Source organism: Macrotis lagotis, chromosome 1 (genome assembly GCF_037893015.1).
Source record: "Macrotis lagotis isolate mMagLag1 chromosome 1, bilby.v1.9.chrom.fasta, whole genome shotgun sequence".
Lineage (NCBI taxonomy): Eukaryota > Metazoa > Chordata > Mammalia > Peramelemorphia > Peramelidae > Macrotis > Macrotis lagotis.
Window position 1 is genome coordinate 604212667 of NC_133658.1, and position 26746 is coordinate 604239412.

Genomic DNA, 26746 nt, shown 5'->3' on the forward strand with positions numbered 1-26746 from the left:
TTATTAAAGTTTTCTTCCATCATGCCCTTCTACTAAAATTCACAGCAGCCTGTTCTGAATATCTTTCAGATCTACTTACAGTTATGGCATGTGGCTCCAATATAACCTGTGTCACTGCAATTACAATAGAAGGTGCCCCAGGATTGTGTACAGGTTCCTCCATGTTCACAGTAGTTGGGCAAACATCTAATCAAAGATAAAATACAAACACACAAAGCAGTCCAATTAATTCCATAGGATATAAGTTGATATGCAATACATGTCAAAGGAAAAGTAAATCTTCAGAGAGGAGCTTACCCACACAAGCCCATCTGTCACTCAGTAAACCAAAGAGAAGGCGTAATTGAGTTCAATATTATAACACCCCACACAAACTGTGGATGGACTTTCTATGGAGCTACTGTTGATTCTCATATCTGTTGTCAAAAGAGGATCTAAACAATGCAATCAAATTTAATATGAGGTGATCGGGAGAGTGCAGCTGTAAATATTCACAGCTTAAGACTTTCTGTAGAATTTGGATCAACTTTTGGTATGGTTGGAGGATCACATGGAAATGATAGATGACTCAATAAATTTCCACCACCACCCCATCTCCATTTTTTTCAAATGTATCTAAAAACTCATTTTAAATAAAAATAGAAGGAAAATCGAACAAAGGAAATAAATAATAAAAAACCCCAAGAGATTTGAATTCATTTAACACACGCCTATATTGAAAATTCTGGAAAACGCACAAAATCTAAGTCAGACAGATGTCAAAGGGTGAGCAACACAAAGGAAAAAGCTAAGGGCAACACCGTGATCTTAGTTGTCTGTATGGCAAGTGGAATTAGTCACAGGATTTATCCTGAGTCCTGTGTGTTGATGTATGAAACTTTTCAGCAATGATTGTTTTAAAAGCAAACTAATATGCCTGCATGTGTTCAGATGTATTATTGAAAAGTTTCTGCTCAACACAGCAAATATGTAGTTGTGCTGAGTGAGCTATTGTTCTGAAATGAATATATCCCCAGCCAAGTGGTGCTAAATAAATGTTCAGAAAAGAAGGAAAAGTTGAATAAGTTTATAGGAAGGGTACAGTCTAGTGTGGGATGGGACTCATGTATATATGATGCAATTCCCCCATATTACAGAGAGCAGAAAGAACCAGGTTCAAAATAATAAAGAAAAGCCATGTCATATATATCGTGACTAGGCCCAGGATACATAGGTAGCAATTAGCTAGATAGAGATATTAATCCATATCCTCTGACTCCAAGTGCATTGTTATTTCCATTATATCAGGCTGACTCTCAATTGTGGAACCATAGCAATATTCCAGTACCCTATTTCTCTAAAATCCTCTTTGTCTGTCCCAGTCTCTGTCTCTGTCTTTGTCTCTCTAGTCTCTATTATCTGTCTCTCCGTCACTCAATGTCTCTGTCTGTCTATCTGTCTGGCTCTCTTTCTCTCTTACACATATAGAGACACAGATATAGACTCTCTCTCTCTCTCTCTCTCTCTCTCTCTCTCTCTCTCTCTCTCTCTCTCTCTCTCTCTCTCTCTCTCTCTCCAATAGTGTTAGTGTTAGTCAAAGTTCAATACCTTCCTTCCATTGAGATCATTTATGCCTTCCTAGTTAGACAGCTAGATCTATTTAGCGACTTTCTCCTTTGACCTATCCTGTTCAATTTTCTTCTTTTTGTTTCCTGTTTTCTGTTGTTTTGGGTATTTGGGGATTTCTGCCTGGATGCAGTTACATGCCCCAGATCCCTATCATACCAGTACTTCAACTTAGATATATTCAATATTTTGTGAATATATGAATGAAATTACATTTTGATATGTGGAAATCCATTTAAAATATTGATTTAATTTACTTCTTTTTTCCAAAGGAAAATAAAAGGAAAGGAATATAGATCACCTGGTTTGCAAAATAATAATTAGGCTGATTGCAGTCCTGATGAGTATAACTCAATGTAATGTGACTATTTAAAGCATCTTTCCTAAAGAGCTGAGAATTTTTTTTAATTATTTTTATAACATTCTTTTCTTTGTAAATTTTGAGTTTCAAATTCTCTCTAATCCTTCCACCCTCACCCACTAAGAAGATATACAATATAGTATCAGTTAAACATATGGAATAATTTAAAACATTTCCATATTAGCTATTTTGCAAAAAAAAAAATAACAAGAAAGGGTATGCTTCAATTTGCCCTCAGAGTTCATCAGTTCTCTCTCTGGAAGTGGATACCATTTTCTTCATCATGAGTCCTTTGGAATTGTCTTGGATTATTGTATTGATCCAAAGAGTCAAGTCTTCCACAGTTAATCATCATTACAATATTGCTGGTATTGTGCACAATGATCTCACAATTTTTCTCATTTCACTTTATATAAATTCATGAATATTGTCCCCTTTCTTTTTAGGAAACTGCTTTAGTTGTCATGTCTTATAACACAGTAGTACTCTATCACAATCATATTATTATTGTTCAGTTATTCCTAAATTGATAAATAACCCTTTAATTTCAAGTTCTTTAGCACTGCAAAAAAGCTGCTATTAATATTTTTTGTACATACAGGTCTTTTTTCCTTGATCTTTTTGGGGCACATACCTAGTACTGGTATTGCTAGGTCAGAATATGCACAGTTTTATAGTTTTGGATATAGTTCCAAATTGTGAACTGAACTAGTTCACAACTTCACCAACAATTTATTTTATTTTTTGCAAGGAAATGACTTGTCCAAGGTCACACAACTAAGTAAGTATTAAATGTCAAAAGTCTAATTTGAACTCAGGTCCTCCTCATTCTACAGCTACTGCACCACCTATTTATTAATGTATATATTTTTCTCAACCTCACCAACATTTGTCATTTCTGCTAATTATGAGTTGGTGCCCCAGTCTTTGTTGGTGTTTGTTGGCTCTGGCACTGCAAAATGACTTGAGTTGCTATTTTAAAGTTGGGAAAATTTGGGGAAATTTTAGGAAAATTTAGCAGGGTCAATTCTGGCACTCTACCTTCTTGGCTCTGCCTCTTCTAACAAGTAGTATTGAATCAGAGCAGAAGGAAATGACTTAATTTTTTGCCACACTAGACTTGAAGGTTCTATCCTTTGAGACAGGAAAAACTAATATGTAGAACAACAGCCATGCACAAGAGTACTGTCTTAGCCATTTCTTGGAACTGCCCCTGTGGCATATGCCACACCATTCCCAAGCACCACGCTTCTCCCATCCAGGGTTGCTTTTCTTCTCTGGATTTGGGGCAGGCTGATGCTCTTTTTCTCTCTCTAAGCTAGAACCACATGTTTTGATTTATGCTACTGGAACAATATGACACCAGCTCCATGTGGCTGGATTTATGTTGATCTAAGTTCTACTTTCTTCTCCTGGGCTCCCTGATGCTTCCTTCTTCCTTCTTTCCTCTAAGTTTCTTTCCTGGACCAAAGTTAATTTAAATTTCTCTCTTTCTCTCCTTCAATGAGACTACTTCTTTCTCAGTTTCTAACTATCAACATGGGTCTAGCTCTAGGCTGGATTCATAAGGATCTAATTCCAGTCAATTCTTTTGACTCTTTTCCTTTCTCCCTATCCCTCAGACATTCTTGTCTTGACCTTTAGTTTTCATTTTGTCCTCAAGTAACTTGCTGTCTTTCTAGATGAATTAAATCTATGATTGGTTTTGGGGCTATAATATATGTGAACTTTGAAGGCCTGGGATGAACTTTGCCTGTGAATTGAAATCTAAAGCTTTTAAATCTCCAGGTTAGCTGTGATTTCTTCACTTAAGAAAAATGATTCCAGGGTGGCTAGGTGGTACAGTAAATAGAGCACCAGCCCTGGAGTCAGGAGTACCTGAGTTCAAATCCAGCCTCAGACACTTAATAATTACCTAGCTGAGTGACCTTGGGCAACCCACTTAACCCCATTGGCCTTGCAAAAAAAAACCTAAAAAAAGAAGAAAAAAGAAAAATGATTCCCTTATCTCTAAGCTCTTTCTCTGTTGCCATTGTCCATTCACCATCATCAGTACAGAGAAATTTAATTAGTTGTGTATTTCATCTCTAAAGGACTTTTATTTTACAAACAATTCAAGTTAAAATGAAAATAATATTACCTATGTAGACACTTTGCTAACTGTTAGAAATACAAAGAAAACAATGGTAGCAACAAAAAGGGTCTTCCCTCAAGGATATTATAATTCTACTTGGGGAGGGGATTGAAACCTGTGCGTAGATAAGTAACTAGAATATGTAAATACAAATACAAAATAATAAAAAGCAATTTCAATAGGCAGCTTGCATTAACACCTTATTTCCAGCACTGCTATCTAAATTTCACAAATGAAGAATCAAAAGCAAGCATATGAATAGTGAAACCAAGAATTCCAACTCCTAGAGATATTTCCTTCCTGCTATTCCCTTCTTCCTTCTTATCTATTTTAGTATCATAGATTTTAGTATCATAGATTTAGAAGCAGAGGGGGTCTTCAAAGATCATCTGTCCCAATATCATTATTTTTTCTTCTGTAAATGAGAAAAGTAAGGCCCAGAGAGAAGAGCTCCTTTGCTCATGCTATGATAAGCAATTATTGGCAGAGACTTCATTTGAACCTAGGTCAGTTAACTTCAAATTCAACATAATTTATTCTAGTTTAAGATGCTTCTCTTTGTTTTGTTTTCAATTGTTGCTAAATATTTACCATATACTTGGAATTTTTCAGAGGTATTAAAGCAAGTGGGTTTTTACTTTTTTTTTATTTTTAGTGTAGTACCAATACTCCCTGACACAAGGGAGTTTAAAATATTCAATAGGACAATAGATAAATGTCCATTTTAGGATACAAGCTAAAGACAGGAGACTGAATATTACAGAAAAGTACCTTTGAGAATTAAGGGGAGAAAAGGTCGGTGAGTATATTTAAACAAAGAAGGCATCCTTTCAAATAAACATTTAATAGGCATGTAATGTGTGCAAGATGAGAGACAACTTGGTATAATGGACAAAGGGGTCAGGTTGCAAATTAGTATAATTGTTATTTGTGCAAGACCTGGACTGGTTGCCTTATAAACAGGACTCAGTTTTTAAGACGTTGAGTATTGCAAAGAGGTGAAGCTATTGTATGATTGGTACAGGAGGAGGGAGTTTTCTGCTATATAATATTTCTTTGGAAAGATTCAAGGAGTTGGGGAGATGGAAAAGAGAGGAGAGGAAGGCAACAGTCACTAGCATGGTTCTAGAACTCCCTGATTTAATGTTGAATAAAATGAGACCCTTGTGAAACTTAATATTTAAGAAAGGAAGAGAATTTTTTTCTCATAAATAGCAAGGATATTCAACAAGGACCTAAAATTTGTAGCCCTTTGCTTCTCAAGATGCAGCTCTTCTCACTTGGAAACTCATTTACTAAGTCATTAGGAAAGAGCAACTTGCATGATGTTGGGTCTCTACCAAGTCTGAAAACCCACATGGCTTGACTGTTCCCCCCACCTTTTTTTTTAATTGCCAGGAAGCTAGATCTGAGAAGCTAAGGTCAATCAGATTTTGTGAGAGGAGGAAAAATCATGATTTCTTGTTAGGTTACAGCAATCTTATGGTCCTTTGCCCAGCATAGTTATTGATGCAGAGGAACTATGGCCATAGAGAAATAGTGTAATCTTATGTATATTGGAAACAAAGTTTTGTAATCTTTTTATATGTTAAAGTGTATCTTTTTTGCTTTTGTGAACCAGTTTCTGGCAAACAGACAGCTTCTAGGTACTTGAATTCTTTTTTTTTTGTCATTGTTGGCTTTTTTGTAAGGCAATGGGGTTAAGTGATTTACCCAAGGTCACACAGCTAGATAATTTTTAAATGTCTGAGGCTAGGTTTGAGCTCAGGTCCTCCTAACTCCAGGGCAGGTGCTCTATTCACTGCACCACTAGCTGTGCCTGTCCTTGTGAATTCTAAGCCACTTTGAATGACCTTAGCCACACATTAACCTGTGGGACAGGCTAATTAGGCAGGCATGGTAAATGTTACCTTAAACCAGGTAGAAACCCCTCCTATAGTATCCCCTTCAAGATCCCAAACAGGCACGCCTTCTACCTATCATAGAGGGGCATTTAAAAAAGAGACATAGTCTGTGCCTATCTCTCTTGCCTTTCCTATGTGACCTGATCAGATAGCTGGCCTGACTGGTTTAAACTACTGCACATTATTCTCCATGTGTTTTTTAAAGAATTCTTAGCTCTCTATAAGATGCTTAACTGATTAGCATTCTCTATCTTTATCTATTACTTGTTGATATAATTTTCCCAATAAATTTGTATTTCTTTTAGATTGCTCTCTAATGTCAATAAAAACCAGAGAAACAATATCAGAATTGCCACTCAAATTTTCAAATTGACATAGAACCCACTTCCTAACCTCTGCTACACTTTTAATATTTTCAATCTATTTTTTTGTTTTGCTTTGTTTCATTTTTTTTCTGCATCTACCTCTGATGGTGCTGATATATCGCACAAATCAGTGGGCGGCATCAGCAAAATTCCTTCATTGGTCTTAACCCCAAAGGGACAGGACTTAAACTGTCTAGCTTAGACTGTCTAGTTCTATGTTCTCTAGGTTCTAGACCACTTGGACAGACTCATGGAACTAGTATAGATAATGATCCCCTATACAATATTCCTCAAGACTCTTTCACATATTAGTTGTGTAGTCTGGATCTCAGTCAACTAGAAAGAATACCAGATTAGTGATTATCAAAGTTCATTTTGCATATCTCCTTAGAGATGGAAAGATAACCAGGATGAATAGAATTTTTCAGCAATCAGGTCCTTATAAGCTGGAGACTTCTAAGGTAGTAGAAAAGGTAGGGTTACAAAGTCTGAACTGGAGGCCTCTGTCCCTGATTAGTCAATACCTACCTGTATATGAAGTACTAATACCAGAGAGACTCTGATTTCTGATGTACAATTTTCATTTATCAATCAGAGCTTCCTCTAATTTCCACATTTTGCTAGAGGGACTATCTTTCATTGTTCAGCCAATAATAGAGAACTCTGAACAAAGGGTGATTGTATTTATCCAATGACATCTGTTCAGTAGCAACTTGGAATCAATAAAAGATGAACAAATACATTATTCAGAATATTATGAGTGGATTTTCTGGGGAACCTGGAGATCTAAACACTCCAAACCATCCCTTGATATCTCCCTAAAACTTCATCCAGTCTGATCTTTATGGACAGAAAGTTCTGAAGCTGGCTTTATATGTTGTCAAGACTAAGGAGAGACTGCCAAACAACCCATTTCACATCTTCCAAGGCTGTAGACCTTGCTGAGCCCCATGTGAAAGATAATTTATGCAGGCCACAGGAAATGACTTATGTTAGACTTAAAGATCATGCCCATTGGGACAGGAAAGACTAATACATACCAAGCCACCCATGCACAATGAGTGCTGTCTCGGCCATTCTATGGAAGGTTACCCCTGTGACTTACATTTTGGAGAATACCTGGAGCCAGGCTAAACCACTCCCCAAGTGCCACCTTTGTCCAACTCACTATGGAAATACATTTAAGTAAGGGGTCTGGGAAGAAAAGCCTCTTTTTCTTTCCTTCCTCTTCTTTGCAGGATGGCCACTTTAAGTTAGAGTCATGTGCTTAGACCACTGAACAACCATGATCTCTATTCCAAGTAGCCAGACTGGCTTGAGTCTAGGTCAGCCAGCTCATATAGCTGTTTTTCTTTTTTCCCCTTACCCTCAGGCAGTCTCACATAAAACTTTGTTATTCAACCCATCCTCAAATTTAAGGCCTCTATTCCATGTGCAGACCCTAAGTAGAGTCTCAGCCCAGACAGCTCCACTGGCTGCTTTCCTCTCACTCTTTCCCTCAGGCATCCTGCCTAAACCTTTGTTCTTCACCTTGTCTTCAAGCCACTTAACAAGCAGCTTCTAGTCTCCCCCAGTTAAATCCAATTCTCTGGCTTGTCATGGCATCACTTCTCAAATAGTTTGTTCTCTTTGAGAAGGAAGGGCAAATAAACACTCCAAGCCATTGAAGTCTCCATCCAACCACACCCATAGGAGTTATTAATCCAGAACTTCTGAGGTTTCTTTTTGCTCTCCTGGAGCCACTATGCTGTGGAATCTCCTGAAGCAAGTTTAATGGCACAGTACCTAGAGAACAGAATTGAAGTCAAGAAGACTAATTTTTCTAAATTCAAATCTGGTCTCAGATACTTATTAGCTGTGTGACTCTTGTGTGACACTTAACCTTGTTTGCCTTAGTTTACTCATTTGTAAAATGAGCTGGAGTTTTCCTTATTTGTAAAATGAGCTGGAGAAATGGCAAAATCACTCCAGTATATCTGCAAAGAAATCACTCTAGTATCTCTGTCAAGAAAATCTTAAATGGTGTCACAAAAATTCAGACCAGATTAAACCCCCCCCCAAAAAAAAAATTGGCTAAACAATTACATCCACCAATGCTTTTCTTAGTTGGAGAGGGTCCTCCCACAGCTTGTTCCCCCAGGACAGGAAGTCACAATCCTTTGCAGTGCACTGATAGAATAAACCTGGGGCTGTCAAAACAGTGTCTGATCTCCTCTGGTCTCTTGGCAACAGTCTTAGCAGGAATTGGATCCTCTGGGGCTGAGATCTTAAGGTAGGTTCCTGACTAGACCCCTCATTACTATCCTCAGGAGATATCTCTTCACCTGGCAATTAATATGCATCAGAACAGAGATGATTTTATGAATATCATGAATAATCTATATTTTAAAATTTCTAATTCTGGAGGAGAAAGAGAATTACAAGTTGCTTTGAACCTGGAAATTTGTGGGGGAGGGAGGGTTGCCACTCTTTAGGGGGAAAAAAGGGAGAGGAGGGAGGAAGGAAAACTTGGAACTCAAGTTGTCTTGCCTTAAAACAACCCTGAGGATATAATTTAGTATCAGGAAGAATCAGTTTTACTCATTCACTGAAGGGGAGGAAGGCAATGTGTGTTATGTACTCTTCTGGAAAACTGGCCTCCAAAGGGATATCTGCTAGGCAATAGTAGTTCAATAGTAGTTCAAATAGAAAGTTCAAATCTGATTTGTGACATGCTAGATATGAGACCCTGGAAGGTCCATTAAACTTCCTAGTTCTCCCAGGAATTAATTCTCCTGGAAGGACTATGGATTACAGGTGAGTTGCAGGTCTTCATTGAAGGATGGAGTTCAACATATTGATGAATCTGAGGTTTAGACCAAGGGAAAAAACCCAGATATTTTCCTAAGAAAAATGTAAAAATAAAATTATCTCGAGAGTTTAATAAGTAAAGGAGACATGCATTGGCAAAGAAGAGAAAAGAGGCTATATCACAAATAGAATCCCCTTGGCATGAGTTGGCACATAGAGTTTAAACCCTACATGCCATAAAGAAAGCTAAACAGAAGTCAAAAACAACCTTATGCTTCTTTGTTGTAACCAAATCTTTTAAAAATATTTTACTAGGGGTGGCTAAGTGGAGCAATGGATGGAGTATCAGCCCTGGAGTCAGGAGTACCTGGGTTCAAATTTGACTTCAGACACTTAATAATTACCTAGCTGTGTGGCCTTGGGCAAGCCACTTAACCCTATTTGCCTTGCAAAAAACTAAAAAAAAAATTTTTACTAGATCTGAGAGGTTATCTATATAGTGAGAAAATCCCTCTAATGGAAGATCAAACAAGTGTGCTAAAACTTATCAACTTACAAAGTTATACAGGAGCCTTCACATGACCCAGCCAGGACATGTCCAAAGCAAAACATGAACACAGGTCTGGTTAATTCTCCAGCCTCATTAAATTTTCTTATTAAACCTATATATATATATATATATATATATATATATATATATATATGGGTACATGTACAATTAGAATATTGTAGAAATTACTTGAGCAAGAGTGAGGGTGTTATAGGCTCCTGAATACCTAGTCCAGAGTGATTAAAATGATTTTTATTAAGACAGCTTAACAAAATGGTGGAAGAAAGTGGTGGGGAAATCCCAAAATGCAAGGTTTTTTTTTAATGCACTTTGAAAGGCTTTGTTCCTGTCCACTCATGCCAATCATAGGCTGCAGTCACACTCTAAATGAACCAATCTAATTGACCCCCCATACATTTTCCCCTCAGTGCTCATTATGCTAATGAGCAAGAACAGCTAGATCTCCTGGAGCAAGTGTAAAGGAGAAGGTCCAGATTCTAGGTTAATTTAAAAACAGGTGGGGCAGTTTTTGATCAAATGGAGGCTAAATCTTTTATCTTAACTCAGTATCTGCCCATAGGTAACAGACCCTAGTCTTGTAATATAAATTAACAATCCTCCCTTCACATTCTTGTGGAACCCAAATCCCCATATTCCTCACAAGGGTAAAGAAATATTAAAAGAGCTTAAATCACACTTAAAAAAATTTCCATCAATCTCTATATAAGTCCTTTGATGGAGGACTTAATATACTAACAGCAACACTAGAAATAGAAACAATATAATTTCTCTGTGTTTCCTGTGAAAATCTATGTTCTAGTCATTATTGCTTTTTTTTTAATAGCATTTGGAAAGAACTTCTAATATATCCAACTTGTAGGCTCCTGCTCTAAATGCTTAGTTCATTTTGCTTCAGAGCATATCATTATTACAAAAACTCATCTGTGCCGCTGTCACCCAGAATAAAAAATGCATAACCTTAATTTGTTTGTTCAAAAAAGGTAATTTTACAATTATTAATTTTATATGCTTTACTCAGTCTGTTTTAACAGGATGTTGCCATATCATACCTCCTTGCATAGCTGAGTACTGTGAACTAGCATGAAGATAATAAAAGGGAATGCATAGCTACTTGAAAGAAAAGGGTAAATTTAGTGACAAGAAGCATCTCTTTGGGGGAATAATTTGCTTAATTCAAGAAGTTTAGGTCAGTCTTTTACAAACTATATTGTGTATGGGCATACTAAGTGAATTCTCTGTTACATACTGTGAAAAATTATTGAGTGTTAGCCTTCAAGCAGGAAAGTGGAAGTAAGATAAAAGGAAAGATGATGCAAAAATGACTGACCAATCATAGAATTGGTAGAAATCATTAAGCCCAGCTTGAAGACACCTGTGGCCAGATTGTGCCTAGACTAGCTCAAAGGAGTCAGGGTTGATCTAGTCTTTGACTTTTCACAAGTATGCATGCTTGTGAAGCAGACTTCATGCATATTAACTCACACACCCTCTGAGCCTATTGAAGCTCATCAGCATAACATACATCATATGACAAAAGAAGGGGAAACACAATAAAGAGAGATGCAAGGTGGGCATATAGATTGGATTATACCCCCAACAACTGGGACCAATGCCAGACTCTAAAGGAAGGAGAAAAGTTTTCTAAGTCATATGTAAGCCTGGACATTGTTGCTATTTGGGGCTCTTCTCACTAGGGGGAGTTTATATTTCCTGCAGGAAATGTTAAATAAATAATCTTTTTGTCACTTAATGCTAAATTTCATTATTAGGGCCAGATGACTGCACTTTGGAAAAAGGTGGTTATGGGGTTCATTTCTAACACCTAGTCTTCCGTCCTTTGCAACCTCAAAAACCTTTACACTTTTGGTATTTCAGAGAATGAGGTCTGGAGGTAATGCTATATAATCATGTAATATAATCATGCAATACAAATTCATTTACTTACTAAGTGCTATTGTGTACTAGAGTTGGGAAAAAGAGGTAGCATGGAATAAAAATAAAATACCAAGAAGAGGAGCCAAGTAGGGTTTTGTTTGTTTGCCTGGAAGAAGTAAGCTCTTTGGGAATAAAAACTTTGCAGACCAGAAAGATGAAAATATGACCCTCCCACACCTTTCTGGTCATCAAAATGTTTACAGACAATGATTGGCAAATAATAGTCTAGTGTATGTCTTCTGTAATTCTAACTCTTGTCTGTACAGCTTAAAACAAAAGACCTATTTATAATTAGCGTGTGTGTGTCTGTGTGTGTGTGTGTGTGTGTGTGTGTGTGTGTGTGTATGGTAGAGGTGTTAGTATAAGTTCCATTTTAGAGGTGAAGAAACTGAGGCAATCAAAGATTAAATGTCTTGATCAGGATCACATTGCTAAGAAGTAACTAAGTCTTGATTGGAACTCAAAAAATCATCCTTGATTCCAATAACAATTCTCCATGCATTCCACCCCAGCAGCTCTCATGGCCCAAGCTAACTTGGACGGGTGTTTATGACTTCATTTTGTATATATGAAGGACTTGCTCCAATATTGAAGTTCAGAAAGTATCATCTCTAACAGAAATATTGGTAAAGATCATGATCAGGATGGTAATGGTGTTATTTAGATGACACTTCATATTATATGGTGCTTTATTATTTTCCTCAAAATAGTACCCCTAATATAGATAGGACAAATATTATTTTCTCTTATATTTATTATGAATCTTCTATTTAAATATCGATATACATTTTATATTTCTGTACCACTTCCTCCGCAAAGTAAAATGTATACTTTTTGAAGGCAGGAATTTCCCATATTCCCATTTTGTATCCAGTACCCAATATAATGTGTGATACAGAGTAAACATTTCCTAAGTGCTTCTTAAATTGATTTGAGGTTTCTTTTTTTTGTGTTTTACTTGTTGATTAATTTGTAAAATAAGAAAATGAGTGAAATGAAGGAGTGGTATCATGGAGTGAGTATTACACAAGATAAAGGAACAGGGAGATCTACTGAGAGGCTAATTAGGAAAGACTTAATTGAAAAGGTGAGATTTTTATTTAGTCTCAAAAGACTTTGTGTTAAGAAGAAAAAGAAAAAGAAAAGATGAAAATCTGGCATTGGAATATGACCCAAAAAGTGTGAAAAAGCATTAAAGAATGATCTAGGGGGCAAGTGAGAAGATTACTTTGATTTTTTAAAGATTATTATTTATAAGTAATAGAATATTAGGTTGGAACAGATACTTTAACTTGCACCACAAATATCTACTTATGAGATTCTGGTCAAGGTCAGTATTGCCCCCACACACACAAACACACACAAAATTTATAAATTTATGATTCCATGATATTTTGATTTTAGAAATAAGGCATGCAGCTTTTTTAAAGGTAGTTAGAAAAACAATTTTAAAAACCCAAGAAATGGATATTTTAAAAATCAAAGAGAGAAAAACAATATTTTAAATAGTGTTGTTAAGACTAGGAACCAATTTTTATGAAAAGACTAACAAAAAATAGCAAAATAAGATAATTTTAGCAAATTTGATCCAAAATAAAAGGGAGGATATTCAATTTGAAAATCAAAAAGAAAATTTACATTATAAAGATGAAATTAAGAAAATTGTTAGAAATTATTTTTCCCAAATTATGCACTTAAAATTAAAAATTTTAATGGAAAAGAGTCTTATTTACCAAGATTAACAGAATAAGAAAGAGTTTCAATGACTATCTCTGAAACAAAAATTTAACAATTGAATATTAATCCCAAAAGGGGAAAAGGAGAATTAAAATAGGCACATATAGAATTATATCAAAAAAATCAATAAACTATAAACAACCTTTGAAATGTGATAGCACTACTAGAAATAAATACTAAAGGTGTCAGAGATAAAAAGGATCATGAAAGGAAGATAAAGAGAAAGAAAGGAAAGAGGGAGGGAGGGAAGAAGGAAGAAAGGAGAGAGGGAGGGAGGAAATTACTAAATATTAAAATGAGAAGTAAAGAGTATTGAAAGAGTTGACAAGTAAAACTTGGGATTCTATTACTACCTAGTCATATTTGATGGCAACTTAAAACCTCAAACTATATAAAAAGTTTACAGTTCAATATCCAACCTTTTGAAGCCTCTTTCTATGCTTCTCCATTTTAACAATGATCATAATCCCATTTTCACCCTCATAGTTGTCTGCTCATTATATTTTCAATCTATTGTAATTAAGTTAGTGGCAGACATTAAGAAATTAAAATGTTCAAAATTAAAGTACTAAAAATCAGTTCCCTGAATTTTCCCAGAAACTCTTCACAATGGGCTAACAATTTTGAATTTTTTTTTTTGAGGAAACATCCATTCTGTCTTTATCTCAGGAGGCTCGTGAATTTCAGAAGACCAATTGAGATTATTGCATGATGCTCCTGTTCCCCACTGGTTAATATAGGTCCAGCTGAATATGTTAGGAAGTAAATAAAAGAACCAGTTTTTACTTTTGCTTTTTGTTTCTTTTGCTATATCTCAGATCAAGTGATGAGGGCTCAAAAGCAGAACTGATTCAACTTTATTCTTATTCTACTATCCTCCAAGCTTGGACTCATTAAATATATTCATATTACATTGAAGAATCAAAGGTCAAACAAAAAAAAATTAAAAGAAAGTAAGTGAAACCAACATTAAAGGAAAAGTGGAGACCATAGGTATGTATTTTAAATATATGAAAATTAGATCAAAGCCCTGTTAAAGAAGATCATAATGTATTCTTAGAGATATTTTACTAAAAGACTCAAACATTCAGAAAGATAAGAGTATTCAAAGGTAAAAATAACCCATCCTTGTACCTCAAATTAGAGTATGTTGAATGCATTTAAGGGAAGAAGAGAACACCTCAATCAATCTAGTTGACCTCAGGAAGCCAGCACTGAACGATGACAAGTAAAAGGAAACCATATGTTTTGCTTATGGACATTGATTTAAATAAAAATTCAAATCAAGCAATGAACTTGACTTGAAAGTTAGACTTCCCTGTGGCAACTGAACAGCTATTTTTGATTTTTTTTATCTTTCCCCAACAGTATAAACTTTGTTTATAGTTAAAGCCTATTCTATTGGATTTCATCAGAAATGTGCTCGATATAGTAGCAAGAACATTCAATTGTGTGACATGAGAAAGTCATTTCTCTGAAGTTTGTTGTTGTTGCTGTTGCTTAGTTGCATTTCACTTTATTCTATTTTTTATATCTATAATGGAGATCATAAGATGTCTGGCATATTCTTCTTTGGATTGTGAGGACCAAATGAGGCAATGTTTCTCAAAAAATTTCTAAAAATATAAAGCCCTTTATAAATATCAGTCACCATTACCAATGATGGAAGAAAGGAAAATGCAAAAATCTGGTAGCATTCTGTCTGGTAACAATCCTGGGTCTTAGGAACAAAGATCCAAATCTTACTAGATTAATAGAATGATTCTGCAGAAAAAATGGATTTCATTAGAGCAGCTACCACTTTTATTCTTTGTCACTTTGTCTCTAGCAGTTAGTACAATGCTTCACAAATAGTAGGGGCTCAATGCTACTTGAATATAAATGAAACTATCATATTATACAAGATAATTTCATGAAGGTAGATCATCATCCAAAATAAGGCTGCCAATGAAAACTGGATTTTTTTCAGGATAGAAATTATAAATTAAGGTCAATATTACACAAAACAATTGTTATTCAAAATCTATTGGCATACTTGCCACACCAAAATATTGGAACCTAGATGAATTATAGTTCTCAAATAGTCTAACATTTTCTGAAATACATTTTTTTCAGCTTAATCAACACATATTCCTAGACAGAGTTCAGAAAATACAAAAAAAGTTGGGGTTTTTTTGTTAAGAATAATTTAAGGATCAGGAAATCAGGCTTATAACGCTTGTGTTAGATATTCTAGTATCTAACTTGTTCAGACTTGATATTATGGGGTTTTTTTGGTGAAAATGAAGATTTGACTAGAACACATATTATCCTCTATAGTGCAAGGCTAAAGAGACAGGGGTAGCTGGTGGGGGATTTTGGTGGCTAGACATCTATTATCTATCTATCTATCTGTCTATCTATATATCTATCTGTGTGTGTGTATATATATATGTATATATATACATATATATATGTATAAATACATATATTACAGAAGGCAGTAGGGAATAATGAAAAAAGCCTTGAATTGTCGGTCAAAAAAGACTAGATTCAAATCCTGGTTCTGTAACTTAGTTTTGTCTCTTGCTTCTGAGACAATTTTCCACTCTTCCATTTTCTTATTTATCAAATTCATAATAGTAACATACTTCAGAGTGTAAAAAGTTGCATATGTTTGTGTCTGAAATAAAAGAGGACTAAATGACAATGCCCATAAAACATTTCTGCACATTAGAAGATTTATATAAAAGCGTTATATTTATATACTGCCAGCTCCATGGTGCAGTGAATAGACTACCAGCCCCAGAGTCAGGAAAACTCACTTCCTGAGTTTAAATCTGACCACACACCAGCTGTCTGACTCTGGGCAAGTCACTTAACCCTGTTTGCCTTAGTTTCTCATCTGCAAAATCAACTGAAGAAGAAAATGACAAAAACTATTCCAGTATATTTGTCAAGAAACCCTCAAATGGATTTTCACATGCATATATGTGTATGTATATATATATATATATATAGAAGTATATGTGTACATGTATATTTGTGAAGAGATGATTGTGTACATACAAAAATCGTTGAACTTTATATAATACTTCCCCACTTGAAAAGGTTTCTTGCCTTAGTTCATTAGTATTGATATCACAAGTGTCAATTACATAAATATACATGGATATTATAATTGCACAAATCCATCTTTATTTGTAGTACATTTTTCTAAACAGACCTCATAATGCATTGCTTTCTGCATTCTAACTTCCCCATATTTATAGAAACCCAATTTATGGGAACTTGCATAGCTCAATTCAATAATGAATTCTTTTCTGATTGTATGATAGTGCCTATTTTTGCTGCTTTTTGTGATGCTTAGTTTGGGTGTCAGTTCCTCTATTGAGCAAGTTTCTTATCTTTCCAGGTGCTATCCAAAGAAGTTGATTCTGCCTTCACCAGGGATGCATTCAGAAAGATTAAATATCATCTTTCTCTTGGGTCACTTTCATTAATATCAGATATACATAAGAAACATGATATCATGGTTTCTAACTGCTAAGTAAAATAGAAATTTGGAGACTATCCTGATAGCTCTAATACACATGGAACATAAATATCTTACACTGACCTCCCCATTCATTTTCATAGTTTTCATATATTTTTAGATTCTAAAATTGTAAGTTCCTTTAAGACAGGACCTGTCTTTTTATTCATTTTATCTTCAGTCCCTACCATACACATTCAGTAAGTACATAACAAATGTCTATTGGCTTATTGGATTGGATTGGATTAATTTAAGAGAGACAGGAATGCTAAGAAGACTATCAGACAAGACAGGTCTATGACTGGGAACACATATTACAATGCACCAAATTATTTCCTTTTTAATCAGATTATAAGGATCTCAAGTTCAAATTCTATTAATTGTTTTTCAAGTGTCCACATCTTCTCCATTCTATATATCCAAATATTTCCATTCTTATGTATCATTGTCTTCCATCAATAAAGTATTTTCTTCCTCATCCCTATTCCTGCATATATATTTTTGTTTTGGTGATTCCACTGACATGGAATCCTTTATGGTGGCTTTCTTTCTTATCCAATTCTTACCTGCCTACAATGCTCTGCTTAGGAACACCAGAGCATAAAGACTATGGGAGCACAGATCTAAAGGTAGAAGAGATATCAGAGGTCATCTAGATCAAGGCTGTTCATAGAAAAGTACAAGATAGATACATATGCATGTATGTATAAATATGTTCATGTGCATACATATGTGACTATATGTATAGATTGTCTATAGAGCTATATTATGTGCATATGTTTATATAATGAATGTATGTATGTATATGTGTGTTCCAGACATCTGAAATCAGGTTAAAATGAACATCATGGGTAAATTAGTTTGGGTTAGAAGGGGAAGACAAAAGGATATTTAGTAGTTGTCTATAGAAACCTAAAAGACAATTCCATTTGTTTTGTTAGAGTTGAGGGTAGGCTAGGACTACTGTAATGAACTGGTTTTATATAATATGTGTGTGTGTGTGTGTGTGTGTGTGTGTGTGTGTGTGTGTGTGTATGATTCTTTGGTCTATTTGAGGACCCTCTGGTAAAATGTATCTTCCTTTTATGGCTGTCTTATATAAACATTTAAATTAGATATTTAAAATTAAAAGAAATCTGAGAGATTTTTCTATACTCTTGCTCTATTTTCATCCATATCTAGGAAAATGAGAACTAGGGAAATTAATTAACTTGCTCAAGGTCATACAGGTAGAAAACAATGGAGTACAGTATTAAATCAAGTTTATCTGACCTTGAAACCATTTTTCTTTCTTGAATACCACAACTGCCTCTGGAATTATTGCTCATCAATGAACAGTGTGAAATGCAGGGCAACAATTCCTTATACCCTGTACTCTAGGGAAAATACTAGGTGTGATATATAACCAATAATTAAAGCAAACAATTCATTTCTATGTAAGTTTATAAAAGGCAAAGGTTCCATCTTATTGTTATGTTGCTACTGCCACAAAAATCATAATTAAAAAGTTTAATGGAATTGAAGACTGTTTTGCCACTTTTGGCCTTCAATAGAGCTAAAACTGATGGGTGTCCTCAGTCCTTAACAAGTTCAGCATCAATATGATGAACAACCAAGAGAGAGGACTAGGAAACCTAAAAAAAGGAAACCTGCCCATGGAAGAAATGGGTCAGCAATGGGGCCAGGCCACTAAATGGCAGCTAGCCTTCAAGTCTGGATGAGACACAAATATCCTTGTAATACATATGAAGAGAAATAGATATCACTCACCCTTGTTAGAAATTTCTTCATAATCAAATTGTGTTTATCTTGTATACCTTTTAATCTGAGGATATCTATATGCATTATTTTGTTTTCATTCAATAAAATATAAGTTTACTGACTTCAGGAAATGTTTTTATTTTAATCATGGTTTAACCAAAATATGAGAGATGGAAAAATAAAACAAGACAAGAAGGTCTAATGTCTGTCCCTTAAGCTCATGAAATATGCTTTATTTGGGATCTTTCCCTTAAATAAACAGCTGAAATGATTATAAACACACTGGGAGTCTCCAGCAATCTGTGCTGTTTTGTCTTGTTCCAACCAAGTAAAGCATATCAGATTTTTATCTCAGTCCCTGAGAAACAAAGGCTAACTACTGGGTGCCTGGCTTAAAAGATTCTTTATAAAAATGTTTTGGATTTAATTGAATCCTAAACTCTTGTTAAGTTTCATCATGATTAGATCATAAATTAAATTCAAGAAGAAAAAACTCACAAAACATCTAGTCCAACTTTTGTCATTTTGCAAACAAGGAAACTGAGGGCCATGGAGATTATATGACCTGCCAAAGGTCATATAGGTTGTAAGTACTTTAAGAGGAATTTTTATTCATATCTTTAGACCCTAGAGTCACTTTCTCTTTGCACCCTATTGAATTTCCTTTTACACTCAATCTAGTAGGAAATTATTTGGAAAAAAAAAAGAGACCAAAGTACTGACTCTATCCCTTCCCTCATCAGGAGGCTAATAAAGACATATGGTTAAAACTGGAAAGTACTACACTAAAGCAAGCTTCAGAGAACTCCACCAAATCATTTCAACAAGAACAAAACCATGTAAATCCCTGCAAGTCACAGTTTAACCAAAATGAGAGAAAGGGAATAATAAATCAAGACAGTAACAGAGTCTGTGTTTTATATATATAATACTAATGCCTGCCTCTCAAGCTCATGAAATACACTTTATTCAATATCTTTCCCTTAAGATAAACAGCTGAAATGATTACAGACACACTGGCAGCCTTCAGCAGCATGTGTTGTCTTGTCTTGCTGCAAATAAGTAAACAATATCAACTTCATAAGCTTTTTTCCAGCTGAACCCTACTGGAGCTGTGAAGACTATCTAAGACCAGAGTGAAACATTTCTTTCCAGGATCTCATTATTGTGACACTGCTAACATCCTACAATTATCACTACCGTCAATTTAAAGATTTCTTTTCTGGTAAAATAGTTTATTAAAAGTGCCTTCTACCTAGATTAGAGTATGCCCTTCCCTTTTTAAAGCACTAAATTATAAGAATATTATACATGACATTCTTTCTTCTGTAGTATTATTCCCAATGTCATGGTCCTCTTTGAGAACAAAGGACTTAAATACCTTGCTGTGGTCTGTTTGTCCAATTTTATAATAGGGGACAAGAAATGGGCTTTTAATTTCACTGGTGTTTGGGGTTCTCAGAAGATGAAATTTCTTCTACCAATGCATGCTTATTATCTTCTCTACATCTTAGAGATAGAGAGTTTCCCAGAGCACCAAGAGTCAAAGTGACTTGCCTAGAGTCATAGTCAGATTTCAAATTTTAACTTATGTTTGCATGGATTAATAGCCAGTTAACTAATATTTTTCTGTCTTTCAATTTTACAATGGTATTGCAGAACAAATAAAAATATATGTTTTTATTTTTTATTTAGAAGGAAATCATCAAAACTACTCTGACAGAATTTCTGTAATTAGGTTCAATTGTTATTCAAAATCTATGATATTTAGCATAATCAATTTCGGAAGTTTTCCACAAACAAGTTCACATACCAGAATACCTTTTCAATGTTGTGCCTTAATCTTAAGTCAGTATCAGAATTCTTGATGATCCAAAGGCTAGAAGAAATATCTAGGTATCATTTAGTATATCATTCTGTATGTAGACATTTCTAAATGGATGATAGCAAGCATTTAGTCAATAAAAATAGCTAACATTTATCTATTTTTTATGTTGGCAAAGTATTTTACAGGCATCATCTCATTTCTTTCAAAATTACTAGCCAAAAATTGTTAGATCTCTACAGCCTTGTGGCATCATCCATTAGGTCACTTATTACTTCATTTCTCATCTATTATTACACACTGAACACAATCTTAAATGACAAGCATAGGAAAGTATTTAAATTTATAATAAATTTCTGTGATATACTACACATAAATTATTGATGCAGATATATATGTGTGTATATATGTGCATGGGTCAAGATATTAAAAGTATACTCCTCCAAGTGTTACTGTGTGCCAGGTTTGAATTATCCATGAGTTCACATCACAAAACAAATATGTATAAAAATCAATTTTATAAAGTGTTCCTAGAATCCCCCAGTCTGTCATGTCCTCAAACTGTTGCTTTACCTAGTCTAGCCTTAGATTCATTTTTGAGATGAGCTTATAGTCTCTTTGGGAAGATAAAACATATAAAAATAGTTAAGTAAAAATATAAGGTAGTAAGTCCTAAAATAAGTGATACTGGCAAGAGGAGCCTGAAGAAATCAGAGAAAACCATTTGGCTGGAGAAGTCATGAAATCTTCAAGGTACATGTAAATTTTGATCTGACTGTTCCAATAAGGATTTAGATTTGAAGAAGAGAACATTCTGGGTAAAAAGAATAGCTTTTAGAGTAGAACCCAAAAAAGGCTTGTTCAGTTTACCTTGCGTAAAGTAGTCCTATTGAGATGTGATAAGATATGTCTGAAAACAATGTGGGGCGTAAGAGTCCATGAAGAGGGAATGCTTAAGACAAATTGGAATTTAGTTTAAACCCCTTGGATAGCATCAGAAAGGAATATACTGATGAGATTTAAAAGAAAAAGATAGGTAGAAGTTTAACACCTGGGGCATCTAGGTGGTTCAGTGGGTAGAGCACTGGCTCTGGAATCAGGAGGACCTGAGTTCAAATCCAGCCTCAGACACTTAATAATTGCCTAGCTGTGACCTTGGGCAAGTCACTTAACCCCATTGTCTTAAATAAATAATTTTTTTAAAAAAGACATTTAATGCCCTTAATAGCTAAAAGACAGATTACCATTAAGAGAGGTTTACACATTAACAGGAACATTGTGTGATCATCTATAATAGACTTAATTCCTCTCAGAAATTCAAAGAACAAAGATAATTCTAAAAGATTTGTGACAGAAAATGTCATCCCATATTCAAAACAACTATGGAGTCTAAATGCAGACCAAAGCAAACTATTTTTGCTTTTTAGAATTTATTTTAGGTTAATTTTTCTCATGGCTTTGTTCCTATTGTGATTCTTCTTTTATAACATGAAATATTAAAGTATATTAAGCATGATTTTACATGTATAACCTATATCAGATTACTTAATATTATGGGAAGGAAGGAGAGAAGAGAGGGAGGTAGATAAATGAGGAACTCATAATCTTACAAAAAATGAATTGTGAAAAATATCTTTACATGTATTAGAAAAATAAAATTCATAAAAACAAATAATAAAATAAAAAATAAATTAAAAGAGATAAGTTCAGTATCACTGTTACTATGTATTTTTTTTTTCCTTTTACCCACTATGTGTGAAGAAGGCACTACTTGGAACTTACTGCAATATCCACTGCAAAATCAATCTATCTAAATGGACAAATGAACAATTCTTTAAGGAAGCTGTTAGCACTATCAAAAAGCCAATTGCATGCAGATGCTATACTAGTTGCAGTATGCTATGCTAGCTGCAGCATAAAATGATCAAAGAAATGTGAAAACATGCACATAGGTTCATATGAGTGCTAATATGAATCAGCTCTTAGATTTCTGCAAATTCTTGGTTGTCAAAGTTTCCTTGTATAGTAATTGAAAATGACTAAATTTGTATTACTCTTGTTACTATGTGCACATGTTTCTGCCGGTTATATGTTCTCTCATTTTTCATCAGAGTGTAGATTTTCCCAAATAAGTAGGAGAGAAATAGTTTAATGTCCTACTTCAAGTAATCATAGGGTTGAACTTTAAAAATGCATGTTTTCCTTGTCACCTCCCAACTTTCCTGCTTTACTTCATTGTCATCTCCAATGTAATTCTTAACCTTTGGTGCTAATTTTTTTTAAGGGGTGTAAGTATACATATAATTGTTCTATATTCCCTTTGTGAAGATTAACACAAGATGTAGCTTCCTAAAAATTGTTGAAATGAAACTTTCTATAATTCAGTTGAATAAATCAACCTATACTTCATATTTGTTTTCTTTTATTGTCCAGTTTAAGAAACAGTTCCAGAAGGCAAAGTTAAAAACAACCATATAGGTCAGCTAATCAACTCCCATCATTTTAGGATAAGGAAGTTTAGCAGAGTATCTGGAACATATCAAGTGCTTAAGTTTCTAGGAGGTTGACGCTGGAGTCATGAACTTCTAAGTTCAGGTCATGCCACTGACTTGCCTTAGCTATTTTCTCCTAAACCAATCTGTATGTCACAAAGGAGTACACATAAGTGATAGTTGGTTTAGGAAAAAAATAGTCAGCCTTCTATATACTGTGTCAGATTAAACAGGATTTTAAAAAAAAACTTTGTCATTCCTTCCTCTTGAAATTCTTCTGAATCCATATTGGGTTAGAATTTTTCTAAGAATTTCTTAGAATTATTACAAAAATATAGTAAATCACACAAAGACATTTTCTCTCTGAAAGAGACATTAAAAATTAACAATCTCAACCCTCTGTTTCATTGATGAAATAACTGAGGACAGGAGATGTGAAATAATAAATATCTAAATCACATTGCCTACTAATCCAAGAGGTAGGAATAAACTTTACATCTCCTGAATCATTATGCAATTCTACAAAATTAGATTGGAGCTAAGATAAAGAGGTCATCAGATCAACAATATCATTTCATAGATGGGAAAACAGAGACATAGAGAGGTGAAAGGACTTGCCTAAGGTGAAAAAAGTAGATACATGGAAGAAAAAAGATTGGAACTTAGATTTTCTAACTTCATGCTCTTCCTATTACTATTCATGTATGGCATAGTATATAAATCTATACATCTCTATCTTTGGTAACTTGGAATCAAAATGACTTTGTTACTGGTTTCTCTCTGATTTTGTGGTTTTTTTCCTGTCAAATTTCCTGCAACCGAATCTCCATCATGGTTCTTTATGACTTAGTTACTTACCTCTAGAAGTCCTATAATTTATGTTATCCCTAGACTTACATCATGATATGAGAACTTTTTATTTTATATTTACTACTACAGTCAGTTAAATGAAGGGAATTACAGGATAGAAAAGTCTTAAGTTTATCTCCCTGTGCTCACAAGAGTAAGGTTTTTATCTTTTTCACTTTCAAGTATTAACAGTATTACCTTGCCTATGTTAGAAATGTAGAGGAAATGTAAATAAGAAAAGAGGGTTGGGAGCAACATCTATAGGAGCAAAAGACTCAAGAAAGAAGAAAGAGAAATGGGGATAAACATTAACTTAGAGGAATAGATAATAATATGAACATTTACCTTTGGCTAGATTTTAGTTAAAAGGGGAAAAGAGCTTTGAAATGTTTTAGACTCTGTCTTGGGACCACCTGAAAGCACATAAAAAAAGGTGGGGGGAACTAAGATGCTACAGTGGTCAATCTATGAGCAAGTATTAAGAAATAGAATTATCTGAAGAAAAAAAAAACAGCACTCACTTATGAAAAATTTGAGTTAGGGAGGCTATTGACCATACAGGGTTTTTTTTAATTATTTATTTGCAGACAGAGCTAAATATAAATTGTTTTTCCCCATAAACATATGGTCGGGAGTTCTAAAATATTCCTAGTAGATGTCGATATGAAATTGTTTTTTCAAAGGTTACAATTTTATTTTTCCTAATTACATATAAAAGCAATTTGAACATTCATTTTATTCAAATTTTGAATCCCAAATTATCTCCGACTTCTCTTCCCCCCTCACTGAGAAAGCAAGCAGGAAATGTGATATCCTGAAAAATACATTTAATTCTGGGAAAGAAAACACAAAACAAAACAAAACAAGAAAGCTAAAGAAAGCAAAAAAAAAGTATTTTTATTGGTATTCAGACTACCATTTCTCTCTCTAAAAATGGACGTCACCTTTTATCCGTAAGTCCCTCAGAATTGTCTTGGATCATTGTATAAGCTTTCATAGGAGATCATCATACAAAACTGCTGTTACTCTGTACAATGTTCTGCTCATTTTACTTTGCAACAGTTCATTTAAGTCTTTCCATGATTTTTTTTTCTTTCTTAAGAGCACTGTACTCACCATTTCTTTTTTGTTTAGGTTTTTGCAAGCCAAATGGGGTTAAGTGACTTGTCCAAGACAACACAGCTATGTAATTATTAAGTGTCTGAACCCAGAGTTGAACTCAGGTACTCCTGATTCCAGGGCTGGTGCTCTACTGTGCCACCTAGTCAACCCTGTACTCATCATTTCTTAAAGCACAATAGTATTCCATCAAAATCATATATAACAACATTCCCCAATTGTTGGATACCCCTCAATTTCCAATTCTTTGACACCATTAAAACAACTACTATAAATATTTTTGTATATGTTAAGGTTCTTTTCCTTTTACTTAATCTCTGAGAACAGACCTAGGTACTGTTAGGTCAAAGTGAATGTATGGTTTTATAACTGAACATAGTTCCAAATTGTTCTACAAGATGTCTGTACCAGTATACAACTTTGCCAATAATACATTAGTGTTTTAATTTTCTCACATACCCTCCAGCATTTGTCATTTTCCCTTTCTGTCCTAGTAACCAATCTGACAGGCATGAGGTAGTAACTCAGAATCATTCTAATTTGCATTTCTCTCAATAATAGTGATTTAGATCATTTTTATATGACAATGGATAGCTCTGAATACTATGTCTAAAAAACAGTCTATTCATATCCTTTGGCCACTTATTTATTAAGGAAAGACTCTTTTTTCTATCAATTTGACAATTTTCTCTATGTTTAAGAAATGAAGTCTTTGTAAGAGAAATTCACTACAATTATTTTCACAGTAAAGATTAGCAACTTTGGGGCAGCTAGGTGGCACAGTTGGGGCAGCTAGGTGGCACAGTAGATAGAGCACCAGCCCTGGAGTCAAGAGTACCTGAGTTCAAATCTGACCCCAGACACTTAATAATTACCTAGTTGTGTGGCCTTGGGCAAGCCACTTTAACCCCATTTGCCTTGCAAAAAAACCTAAAAAAAAAAAAGATTAACAACTTTGAATTTCCCTCAATTCTGTTTACTCCTTTTTATCCTATTTTCTTTTTCCTTTTACTCTGTTAGTTCTCAAAAGTATTTTGCTTCTTTTACCTCCTCCAAAACTTCCCTCACTTCTATCAGTTCTCCACTTCTCTTATTCCCCCTTTCTTCCTATTTTCCTGTATAGAATGATAGAGTACTACAGTCTAATAAATAGGTATAATTATTCCCCCCTTTGAGCCAATTCTGATGAAACTACGGTTCATGTGCTCCCCTCCCCGATTCTACCATTTCCCACTCCAGTGTAAAATCTCTTTCGGGTCTATCCCTTTCCCCTTCTCCCAGTGCACTCTTGATTCTCATTCTTTAACTTTTTTTTAAAAATAATCATACCATCACATTCAACTCACAACTCTGTTTTCTATCTAGTATATTCCCTCTAACTGTCATAATAATGAAAAGGTTTTTAGGAGTTATAAATAACATTTCCTCATGTAGGAATATAAATGACTTAGCCTTGTTCAATTCCTTATAATTTTTCTTTCCTGTTTATTGGTTTATGTTTCTTTTGCATCTTGTATTTTGATAGAAAACTTTTCTATTCAGATTCAGCTCTAGTATTTTCATTAGGAAGTTTTGAAAGTCCTTTATTTCATTGAATATCCAATTTTTCTATTGAAGGATTATATTCTTTTGCTGGGTAGATGATTCTTGGCTCTAATCCTTGTTCTTTTTACCCTCTATGATCATGTAAGCCCCTAATCCTTTAATGCAGAAACTGCTAAATCTTGTCCAATTCCTTCTTGGGTTTCACAATATTTGAATTGTTTCTTTTTGACCATTTGCAA

General features: G+C 34.4%; 1 protein-coding gene across 2 annotated transcripts in view; it reads right to left on the minus strand.

Annotated features, from left to right (window-relative positions):
- Positions 1 to 26746, minus strand: part of CNTNAP5 (contactin associated protein family member 5) — a 945272-nt gene that overhangs the window by 430394 nt on the left and 488132 nt on the right. For both annotated transcript variants that reach the window (XM_074214960.1, XM_074214961.1), the window contains exon 11: positions 80 to 186. In XM_074214960.1, coding sequence (XP_074071061.1) covers positions 80 to 186 — 107 coding nt within the window. The remainder of the gene's footprint in view (positions 1 to 79; positions 187 to 26746) is intronic.